Source organism: Bombina bombina, chromosome 5 (genome assembly GCF_027579735.1).
Source record: "Bombina bombina isolate aBomBom1 chromosome 5, aBomBom1.pri, whole genome shotgun sequence".
In the NCBI taxonomy this organism is placed as follows: Eukaryota; Metazoa; Chordata; class Amphibia; order Anura; family Bombinatoridae; genus Bombina; species Bombina bombina.
This window is the reverse complement of record NC_069503.1, coordinates 916,722,867-916,735,316: the sequence shown is the minus strand read 5'-3', so window position 1 is coordinate 916,735,316 and position 12,450 is coordinate 916,722,867. Positions and strand designations below refer to the sequence as shown.

At 40.2% G+C, this 12,450-nt stretch overlaps 1 protein-coding gene across 1 annotated transcript in view; it reads left to right on the top strand.

Annotated features, from left to right (window-relative positions):
- The first annotated feature begins 1,280 nt into the window (after nt 1–1,280).
- The window catches only part of LOC128660961 (cytochrome P450 7B1), a 484,560-nt gene continuing 473,390 nt past the window's right edge, over nt 1,281–12,450 (top strand). Inside the window, exon 1 of the mRNA XM_053715075.1 lies at nt 1,281–1,488. Coding sequence (XP_053571050.1) covers nt 1,421–1,488 — 68 coding nt within the window. The 5' untranslated portion in view covers nt 1,281–1,420. The remainder of the gene's footprint in view (nt 1,489–12,450) is intronic.

Sequence of the window (12,450 nt, the reverse complement as noted above, 5' to 3'; positions counted from 1 at the left end):
AAGCAGACACTCCCCCCACTGCATATGAAAAGACCCTTTACACAAACAGGAGCAAGCTGGAGTAGGTATACATTAGTATGCTCCTAAAACTTTAGGGCTTGGTTAGGAGTCAGAAAATCAGCAAAATCTTATTTAAAAATATGCAAAACAATACATTTAAAAAAAAAAAAAAAAAACCTGTATGGGCTTTATAAATGGATCATCTACAAAACATTTATGAAAAGAAAAATCTAGTGTATAATGTCCTTTTAAGTATAGAAACTTTCAGTATAGCTAGGGATATCACAGACAAAATCAGCTATTTCAAATGCTGATGTTAAGGTAAAGGAGATATTTGTAAGCAATTGAATATACTTCATCAGGTAAAATGGATCGTTAGGAACATATTAATGGGGAGAAAATTTAGGGTAAACTGTCCCTTTAAGTTGCCACACAAAAGAAAAGAAAAACATACTTATGCAGATACAGTATAGGCTTTTTAGTTGGCAGTGTCTGGTTTAAAATATGTATATTATTGTTAACAAAATATGGGTTACATGATTTTAAAACATTTATTTTATATGCATATCTTTTAAACTGTAGACAATTGCTGATATATATTAATTATGCATTAGACCAGATTCAGGGCAGCAGTTAACCAGGAAATTGAGCAAAAATATAAAAGTAATAACGATGAGTACTGGACTGGATTTTGCATTTCAGTAAGGTAATTTTAGCTATTTATTTATAAATGATGCAAGCAATATTTATGTCTATTAAAACTACAATTTCGTTTTGCAGCTGTAACGCTAAACTGCAAGGAATACGTAAAATGCTGCACCCTGGGTGCAATTAGAGACAGGTAAAGCGCGTCTGAAACACGTTTCTTTAAATCAAGTAGTAACAAAACAGTGTGCGTAACAGTTGCATCTAACCTAGATTTAACTTCGAACAAAGTGAATCTGAGCAGAATAATTAGCCAGCACAATAATACAGGCTGAAACTCAGCTAGCTCTGCTGCACTGGTTCCCACGTGTGTATACTTTCGGATTAAGAAAATTCTTGGCAACAGGAGTATTTTAAGTAAGATTTAATTTAGAGTTTTTCTCAGTAATGAAATACAAAGAGCAGAATAACTGAAGCCAGGAAATTCCCCAGGTCACAATAACTCAAGCAAAATCCCGGCTTTTTCCCTTTTGACAGAGCTCAGGGATTTGTAGGAGGAGAAGCCATCACTATTAGCCAATAGTAGGCATTTTCTTGCCACTCCCTTACCACAAAGAAAAGTTCACTTTGCTTAGAGTGTTGAAATGCTTCTTGTGCTTACATGCAATATTACACATTTGCTTACTGGATCTACGTTTATAATCACAGCAGAAGCTTGAGGAGAAGAAGGATCTATTAGCCAACAGTTTTCTGTAGCCTCTCGGTATCTGCTAATATGAAGGAGATAGTTCTGGGAACGGTTTTTCTGCTCATTCTATGGTTTCTTCTGAATAGGAGGAGGAGGTAAGGCTGCATATAATAGACAGGAGGAGAAGCTCCTCCTCCTGCTGTCATTTTTTTGCCCAGTCCAGACTTTATTTTAAAGGGACATTAAACACTTTGAGATGGTAATATTAAATGATAAATTGTATATAATAAAACAACTCTGCAATATACTTTCATTATTTATTTTGTCCTCTTTGCCTGTAATTCCATTCTGAAATTGTGAGCTTTTCAGTTCCTGTTAGAAATGGAAGTGCAGAACACTGTTAAATCCAGCACAACCATTGGCTGCACACTCTAGTGACCTATTTATAACTGTCCCTAATTGGCCACAGCAAAGAAGGTAACACAAGTTACAACATGGCAGCTCCCAGTGTTTTATAGACACTAAAACTTTACACTTATTTTGTCACTTTTTAAACAACTAATGAAACTTTAAAAAATACATCTACATGTTAGTCATGGAGTAATCTTTTCTTTGAATGCATCATTCTATCTAGCATGTATTTAGTGTTTAATGTCCCTTTAATGCTTATTTTCAAATCAAGATCTGTCATAGCTCAAGTGGCTGATATAAATAGCTGGTTTTAAGGCATGTTTTACATCTTCTGTTATGTATTGCTGCTGAGAAGGCATTAGCAATGCCAATGGAATGTAAAATAAAAGTGAAAAAAATATGTTTGCATAAGGAAAGTTTGGGGTAATAAATGAATGTTAATGTGAAGTGACATAATGTGTGTGTAATTATTCATTACATGTTCCTTATTTCTATGACTCCTAAAAATGTAGTTGGATCTGTTATATCCAGACAGGCATGTAAATATAAACATGCACACATATAATTATATTTGCATATACAGATGTACATGTCCAGGAAAAACATTTGTAGTACTGTACTAAGTATAAAATATATTAAAACACATACATACATACATACATGCATACTTATACACATACATACACACACATGCATACATACATATACACATGCATACTTATACACATACATACATACACGCATGCATACTTATACACATAAATACATATACACATGCATACATACATACACACATACACACATACCTACATACACACATGCATACTTATACACATTCATACTTATACACATACATACATACATACATATACACATACATACATACATACACACATGCATACTTATACACATACATACATATACACATGCATACTTATACATACATATATACATACACACATACATACTTATACACATGCATACTTACACATACATACATATACACATACATGCTTACTTATACACATGCATACTTATACACATACATACATTATACACATATACATACACACATGCATTTATACACATACATATACGCATGCATACTTATACACATGCATGCATACATACACGCATGCATACTTATACACATGCATACTTATACGCATGTATACTTATACACATACATACACACATGCATAATTACGCATGCATGCATACATACATACACGCATGCATACTTATACACATGCATACTTATACACATGCATACTTATACACATACATACATACACACATGCATACTTATACACATGCATACTTATACACATACTGTACATACATACATGCATACTTCTACACATGCATATTTATACACATATTGTATGTACATACATGCATACTTCTACACATGCATACATACACACATGCATACTTATACACATACTGTACATACATACATACACACATGCATACTTATACAACTGCATACTTATACACATACTGTACATACATACACACATGCATACTTCTATACATGCATATTTATACACATATTGTATGTACATACATGCATACATATACACATGCATACTTCTACACATGCATACTTATACACATGCATACATACATACATACACACATGCATACTTCCGCACATGCATATTTATACACATATTGTATGTACATACATGCATACATCTACACATGCATACTTACACACATGAGTATTGCATTGAGCAATGATACATTTTTATTGGACTAACTATACATTTTATAAGTTGGCAAACTTTTGGAAGAATGTCCCCCTTTTTCAAGTCTGAAGCAATACTAACACAGCTACTCTCAATCAAAAAATAAAATTATATATATACATACATACATACATACATACATACATACATACATACATACATACATACATACATACACACACACTCTTGAGTTTCTTTAGTTGCTTTAATAGTTTTTGTTGCCAGTTTCTGTGAAGTTGCTACTTGGTGTGTAAAAATATAAATTTTGTTTACAAGCTCATTACAAAATACAATCCTATTTTATTAGCTAATTGTGTAAATATGCTGATTATGGAAGCTGCTGTAGTCAGAGTTTGAGGCCTCTCAACTTTTCACCCACTTACCAGTAGCAATGTAAATACATTTCTGTAATAACTGAATTGCATGTTGTTAGGATAATAGTTATCTTAGTTATGTGCTTTGAAAAGAGTAAGTAATATTTATAAATAACAGAAAATGTTATAATATTGCAAAGTTTTACACTACCCACACTGACTGCTTCATAATGCCATCAAACTGGCAACATTTTTCGGTAGAGAACACTGAAAGGCTAATATTATTATATTTTTAAAAATCTGTCACAACTGACAGCATATGCTGTGCATGAAAATAAAATATTTTCTCTATCATCGATAGTGGTGTCAGCAGATCAGTTCATAACTGTATAAGCAGATAACTGGGTCCCCAGGCTGATTAGCAGAGCGGGATTGGAGATGAGTACAAATGATGGTAGTGCAGCAGGGTATCCAAAGCCCCATGCAAACAGACACTGTGGGACTCAGGATGCAGATACAGAAGGGCATTACAACATTGCACTGGTTCCAAAGGCAGATAAACACTTTGTGAAATTCGGAGCTGGGAGCTATTTATGCAGTCTTGTCAGCTTGCATTTAACACTGTGTGGACTCTTCTGCACACCTATAAATCAGTGCGGCCATTTAACAGCATATGCACCTCTTTTACGACCCTATGGCATGCTGGGAATTGTAGTTCACAAGTTGCCTGGAGTAGGTGTGTGTTTGCTTTGAAGTGGGGGTCTGTCGTTAGTGCCAGTGCCTTGTAAGCTTGCTTTGTACTCTTGTTAGGCTGAGAAACCTGTCGCTGTTATTTTAATAAATATATGATTTTTTACACACTTGCTTACCTTTGAATGGACTTCCTTGTCATCTAATTGGTGTTCAGCAATGGTTCCTGTTCTTGCCTGAGAGATCAGACAGCTGGGTGGCTAAGTTCCAGCTTCTTTGTATTGCACCTGGAGGTGCAGTTGTGATGTGAATGTTTCATCTTTAATCTTATATCACTTTTAGTTGTGCTGTGCTGGGCCATGTGGTTTTGTGTCATTACCACTACAGAGGTACCACCATTTTTGTCAAGCCTGCTGCTAGTATACCAGACCAGATCCTGCACCCCTGTGATTCAGTTAGCTGGGCAACTGTGAAGTTCCAGTCTGCGTGTCTTTTGGTGCTCGTTTTATTTGATCACTTATTTGTCCTCTGTGTTGACTGTATTAGGCCATCTGGCTCCCTTGTGTTGGTTTTTTAGATCCTGTACCAGAGAGACCAACCACCCTTTGACAACGATCTGACTGAGCCAGATACAGTTTTGTAAGACTGGTCTATTGGTTACCTATTTCACTGTACTGGAGATTCTGCACATTTTAGAAATGTATATAGCCTGCATTTACTTGGTTTGTAGATAGTAATTAAAGGGACATGAAATCCATTTTTTTTTCTTTCATGATTTAGAAAGAGCATGCCATTTTAAACACGTTTCTAATTTACTTCTATTATCTAATTTTGCTTATTTTAATATCCTTTGCTGAAAAGCATATCTAGATAGGCTCAGTAGCTGCTGATTGGTGGCTGCACATAAATTCCTTGCTTGATTGGCTCACTATTTGCATTGCTATTTCTTCAATAAATGATATCTAAAGAATTAAGCAAATTAGATAATGGAAGTAAATTGGAATGTTGTTTTAAAATTGTATTCTCCATCTGAATCATGAAAGACAAAAATTGGATTTAATGTCCCTTTTAAGTGATGAAAGTGCCACCTAAAGGCTAAAGTTTGATATAACAAATATCTTTTAAAAGGACATTGCATACTAGACTTTTCTTTGCATAAATGTGTTGTAAATGATCCATTTGTATAGCCCGTCTGGGGGTGTTTTTGTAAAAATGTATAGTTTTGTTATTTGAAATAACGTGCTGATTTTCAGACTCCTAACCAAGCCCCAAAGTTTTAAATGTATACTGATGTATACAGACTTCACATTGCTTTTGTTTGTATAATGGATCTATTCATATGCAGGAAAGGGGGGGGGGGGTCTGCTCTCAGCCCCTTTCAGTGGGTGTTCCAGACTAATCTCATTAACAGTGCTAAATTGGGAGCTTCTAATTAAGTTTTTTTAAAAGGTTTTATACAGGATTTTTATATCAGTACTATTATTGGTTATTTGTAGAGCGCCAACAGATTCCGCAGCGCTATAAACAAAGGCAGAGTACAATAAAACAATAATAGGGATCACATGGGTAGAGGGCCCTGCAAAGAGTTGCACTGTTGTAGTCAGCTCTTAAGAAGGTGATCTACGAACAGCTGGACTCTTAGGCATACATGCTAAAGTGGTTCAGGGGATAGCAATGGAGAAGAGGAACTGGTATAAAGAAAGGTTAGTGTAGGTTGTATGCATCCCTGAACAGTAGAGTCTTTAGGGAGCGATTGAAGCTTTCAAAACTAGGGGAGAGTCTTGTGGAGCGAGGCAGAGAGTTCCACAAGATGGGAGCCAGTCTGGAGAAGTCCTGTAAATGGGATTGTGATGAGGTAACAAGAGAGGAGGAGAGTAGGAGGTCATGAGCAGAGCTAAGGGGACGGGAGGGAGAGTATCTGGAGACAAGGGCTGAGATATAGGGGGGAGCAGTGCAGTTGAGGGCTGTATGTCAGAGTGAGAATTTTGTGTTTAATCCTAGAGGCAAGAGGAAGCCAGTGAAGGGATTGGCAGAGAGGTGCAGCAGATGAAGAGCGATGTGTAAGGAAGATGAGCCTGGCAGAGGCATTCATTTTGGATTGTAAAGGAGCTAGGCGGCAGCTGGGGAGACCAGAGAGGACAAAGTTGCAGTAATCGAGGCGGGAAAGGATGAGAGAGTGAATTAAAATCTTAGTTGTGTCTTGTGTAAAGAAATGTCTAATTTTAGCGATGTTTTTAAGGTGAAAGCAGCAGGTTTTAGCCAAGGACTGAATTTGAGGAGTAAAAGAAAGATCTGAGTCAAGTGTGACCCCGAGACATTGGGCATGCGGGGTAGGGGTAATGATGGAGTTTTCAAAAGTTATAGAGAGATTGGGGGTGGAGATTTTGGTAGAAGGGGGGAAAATAAGGAGCTCAGTTTTGGAGAGATTTAGCTTGAGGTAGTGAGATGATATCCAGTTAGAGATGTGAGAAAGACAGTTAGTGACACGGGTTAGCAAGGAAGGAGATAAGTCTGGTGCAGAGAAGTAGATTTGTGTGTTGTCGGCATACAAATGATTTTGGAAGCCGTGGAACTTTATTAGGGAACCTAGTGATGACGTGTAGATTGAGAAGAAAAGGGGACCAAGGACAGAGCCTTGCGGTACTCTGACAGAAAGTGGTGATGGGGCAGAGGAGGCCCCAGAGAAGGCTACACTAAAGGTAAGGTTTGACAGGTAGGAAGAGAGCCACGAGAGGGCTGTGTCACAGATGCCGAAGGATTGGAGGTTTTGGAGCAAAAGAGAGTGGTCAACAGTATCAAAGGCTGCGGACAGATCAAGGAGGATAAGCAGAGAGAAGTGGCCTTTTGATTTTGCTGTAAGTAGGTTGTTGGTAACCTAAACAATTGCTGTCTCTGTGGAGTGATGGGGACAAAATCCAGATTGCAATGGGTCAAGGAGGGAATTTAATGTAAGGAAATGGGATGGGCATGCATATACTAGTTTTTCAAAAAGCTTTGAGGCAAGAGGGAGGAGGGAAATAGGGCTGAAGTTGGATGGAGAGGTTGGATCAAGTGAAGGTTTTTTGAGGATCGGTGTGACCAGTGCATGTTTCAGAGATGAGGGAAATATTCCGGTGCTGAGGGAGAGGTTGAAAATATGTGTGACTATAGGGGTAAGGGTAGAAGAGAGGGAGGGGAGTAGCTGAGAGGGGATAGGGTCAAGGGGGCAGGTAGTGAGGTGAAAGTGCAGTATACTTCTTCCTCAGTAAAAGGGGAGAAAGAGCTAAGTTTATAGCTATGTGGGTTGTGGTTGATTAAGAGCGTTTGAGGGGGTGAGATAATGGAATTATGTTGAGAGCTGATTTCGTTTCTGATGGAGTGGATTTTGTTATTGAAGTGGCTGGCAAAGTCTTGAGCTGGCAGAGAAGTTGTATTAGGAGGTGGGGGTGGGCGGAGAAGAATATTGAAAGTGGAGAACAGACATTTTGGGTTTGAAGAAAGATAAGAGTAGAGAAGTAATGTTGCTTATAGAGATTAAAGGCAGAATAGTAGGAGTTCAAGATGAAATTGTAATGAAGAAGTATCTGTGCATATTATTCTTTATAGTAGTGTCTATTACATGCAGTTAAATTAAAATTGGTGTATACTGTCCCTTTAAGTTGAAAATATACATATCCTATTATATAATAAAAGGCCGGGTATGTTTGTTAGATGCAGTCATGCACAGTAGAGATTGCATGAGGACAAACATACCTGGCCTTGAGAAGCAGAGGAGTGCGCACTGTGGAAGCTGCCTGGTGGGGGCGTGGCCATGCATGGCGTGCTGGGGACGTGGCTCGGTGGGATCGCGCGTGGTCGACGGGAGTAGCCGTGGTGGCAGCGGCATGGTCAAGTGAGAGTGAAAAACAGAGGGTAGAGCAAAACAGAGGAGAGAAGGAGGGGGAGAGAGAGAGAGAGAGCAAAAGAGAGGGGGAAAAGAGAGAAAGCGAGCAAAAGAGAGGGGGGAAGAGAGCAAAAGAGGGAAGAGAGAGCAAAAGAGAGGAGGGGGAGCAAAAGAAATGAGGGAGAGAGAGAGAAAAAGAGAGGAGGGAGAGAGAGAGCAAAAGAGAGGGGGGAGAGAGAGAGCAAAAGAGGGGGGAAGAGAGCAAAATAGAGGGGGAGAGAGGGCAAAAGAGAAGGGAGAGAGTGCATGCAAAAGAGAAGGGAGAGAGAGAGCACAAAAGAGAGGGGGGAGAGAGAGCAAAAGAGAGGGGGGAGAGAGAGAGAGCGCAAAAGAGAGGGGGGAGAGAGAGAGAGAAAGAGAGGGGGAGAGAGAGAGAGCAAAAGAGGGGGGGGGAGAGAGAACAAAAGAGGGGGAGAGAGAGAGCAAAAGAGGGGGGTAGGAGAGAGCAAAAGAGGGGGGAGAGAGAGAGCAAAAGGGGGGGAGAGAGAGAGCAAAAGAGGGGGGAAAGAGAGAGCAAAAGAGGGGGAAAAAAGAGAGCAAAAGAGGGGGGGAAAGAGAGAGAACAAAAGAGGGGGGGAAAGAGAGAGCAAAAGAGGGGGGAGAGAGAGCAAAAGAGGGGGGAAGAGAGAGAGCAAAAGAGGGGGGAAGAGAGAGAGTAAAAGAGAGGAGGGAGAGAGAGAGAGCAAAAGAGAGGGGGGAGAAAGAGCAAAAGAGAGGGGGGAGAGAGAGCAAAAGAGGGGGGAGAGAGCAAAAGAGAGGGGGGAGAGAGCGCAAAAGAGAAGGGAGAGAGAGAGCGCAAAAGAGAAGGGAGAGAGAGAGCGCAAAAGAGAAGGGAGAGAGAGAGCGCAAAAGAGAAGGGAGAGAGAGAGCGCAAAAGAGAAGGGAGAGAGAGAGCGCAAAAGAGAAGGGAGAGAGAGAGCGCAAAAGAGAAGGGAGAGAGAGAGCGCAAAAGAGAAGGGAGAGAGAGAGCGCAAAAGAGAAGGGAGAGAGAGAGCGCAAAAAAGAGGGGAGAGAGAGCGCAAAAGAGAGGGGAGAGAGAGCGCAAAAGAGAGGGGAGAGAGAAAGCACAAAAGAGGGGGAAGAGAGAGCAAAAGAGGGGGGAGAGAGAGAGAGAGCAAAAGAGAGTGGGGAGAGAGAGCAAAAGAGGGGGGAAAGAGAGAGCAAAAGAGGGGGGAAAGAGAGAGAGCAAAAGAGGGGGAGAGAGCAAAAGAGGGGGGATAGAGAGCACAAGAGAGAGGGTGAGAGAGAGTGCAAAAGAGAGGGGGAAGAGAGTGCAAAAGAGAGGGGGAAGAGAGTGCAAAAGAGGGGGGGAGAGCAAAAGAGGGGGGAGAGAGAGCAAAAGAGGGGGGGAGAGAGAGAGAGCAAAAGAGGGGGGCGAGAGAGAGCAAAAGGGGGGAGAAAGAGCAAAAGAGGGGGGAAAGAGAGAGAGCAAAAGAGAGGGGGGAGAGAGCAGGGGTGGGAACCGCGGTATTTAGTCCTAAAGCCCGTGTATACGGGCCAATTTTTTTAAGTTTTTAATAAAACATCAAAAAACATAAATATATACAATACTGAAATATATGTATATATTTACCACTCATCCAAAATATGATTTAGATATGATGTTGAAAGGATCTATTTATAAATTCAGAATTGAGCTTGATAATTTTAAGATAAAGAAATTTACTAGAGATAATGATGACCATTTGCATAATAGAGTTTACACCTGGCATACCCGTAATACCATGTGGAAAGGTGTAGGGAGTGCTGGCGCTGATAAGCTAGGGACAGTCTATATTTAAATGACAAGTCTCTGAAAAAATTGGAGAGATATTATATCTAGATATATAATATAATATGATAGATCAGGGTAAGTAAAGAATAGGGATTATATTATAAATAAGTTAAAAAAAAATTCTTTAAAAATTAATGAATAAGAATCTAAAACTCTAATATATAAATTAGTATATAAATGTATAAGAGAGCAGGTTTACTATAACCTTTAATATGTAGATGCTGTATATATACTGTATACTATACTGTAGCTAGCAGTATTGGAATGCTGTAGGTAGCCTCTCACAGCTATGTAGTTACTCAAATAAACGCGTTTCACCCCACGCTTGGGGCTTTTACAAGAATGAGTAACACTGCAAGTAATCTGTTCATTTAAAGACTGAGCATGGTTTGTATTGGATGATTGGCCGCCATACCCGTAATACCATGCAATATAAAAGATCAAGATCTAGATCTCGTGGCCGTAACATTACACATTTTCAAGATAAACATGTCACATTTCAAGACCCAAGCCCCTCAGGGGAACTAGGGCACACCAACAGGTCCAGAATGTCTCTGCACAGTCTCCTATTGTGGTGGAGCAGGTAGTTAGATCCAAGGTAGTGACAGGCCCCAGAACAGACCCCATTGTCACAAGGAATTATATTAAGAAATCCTCTGCTGAAATACCTTTTAAGTGTACAGTTAGACCAGAGGAGACAGGAATTCCTCAGCAACAATGTTATTGCAGTACCAACGCAGGGGGAAGGTGTTCCACCTAATACTAGTAATATTGACCAGCAGGTTTTTCACAGGGACACTGTGTCCCTAGAAGGAGGAGGAAATTCAAGAAGAGGCAGAGGGGCAGGCAGAAACAGGGGAAGAGGGGGGCAACAAACTGGTTAGAGATTTAACCCTTAAGAAATTCTTTTGGACAGAGGCATCTAGCCGGGAAGTTGATCCCATTCATGTTTCTATCCCACCCTGTGACCTACCCAAGATATATGACCTTGTTAAGTTTGGGAAGGTTTGTGATTATCTCAGCATTCAGGAACTAGCTGCTGAGACCCCACTTGATGAACCCTTGTTAAAGTTGTTGCATGGTGGCTTTAAGCCTAGATCAATTTTCTACCCTACTAAATAAAGGGGACCCTTTCTTGAGGCATTTCATAATAGAGTGGAAGAAGACCTGATTCTACTGTCTACTAATAGTAGACAGCCCCACCCCAATCTCACTGCGGCCCATTCATTGGCCTTGGACACTCTCAAAAAGAGGGAGGATATAGTCATAAAACAGTCGGATAAGGGTGGGACTATCGTGGTTCAAAACAAAACCTCATACATTAATGAAGCTGTCAGGCAATTGATTGACGAGGATGTGTACCTCAAATTGAGTCAAAATCCTACTGAGGCATTCAAGAGTGAACTTTTGTCCCTATTAGATGATGTTTAGAAGAAGGGATCCTAGACCAGGAGACACTGAATTTTCTGTTTGTCTCCGACCCCATTACTTCTATCTTTCATCACCTCCCCAAGGTCCACAGGTCCTTGGAGGAGGTGAGGGCAGGCCAATTGTGGCTGGGATAGGATCCCTTTTCGAAAATATGTTACGTTGGGTTGAGTCATTACTTCAACCCATAGTCTATAAACTTCCCTCCTATCTAAGGGATACTAAGCACCTTCTTAAATGCCTTCAACAGCTTACCTGGGGAGCAGAATATCAGTGGCTCAATGTAGACGTTGTAGGGTTATACTCTGCCATCCCGCACTCTTATACTCTGCCATCCCGCACTCTAGTGGCCTAGAAGCCGTTTCACACATGCTAGATACCCTTAGCAATTATGATGATCTTCTCAAGCGTTACATCCTCCGGTCACTGGATTTTCTCCTCTCTCACAATTTTTTTTAATTCGCGGGGGATTTCTATCTCCAGAGACATGGTACAGCCATGGGGGCTAAATTTGCCCCAGCCTACGCCAACCTATTCATGGGTTGGTGGGAGGTGGCCCACGTCTTTGGAGATAGAAACCCATTTGGAGATTGTATACAGATGTGTAAGAGGTACATTAATGACCTCCTGTTCATATGGACAGGGGGTCATCAAGGACTCATTGTCTTTGTTGGTTACTTGAATACAAATAATGTCAACTTGCAGTTCACTTATACCCACCATGCATCGAATATACCCTATCTGGATCTCCTGTTCAATGGAGATACGATATTATGTAATGTTAGCAATACACTCTATCGCAAACCTATAGCCTCCAATGCCAT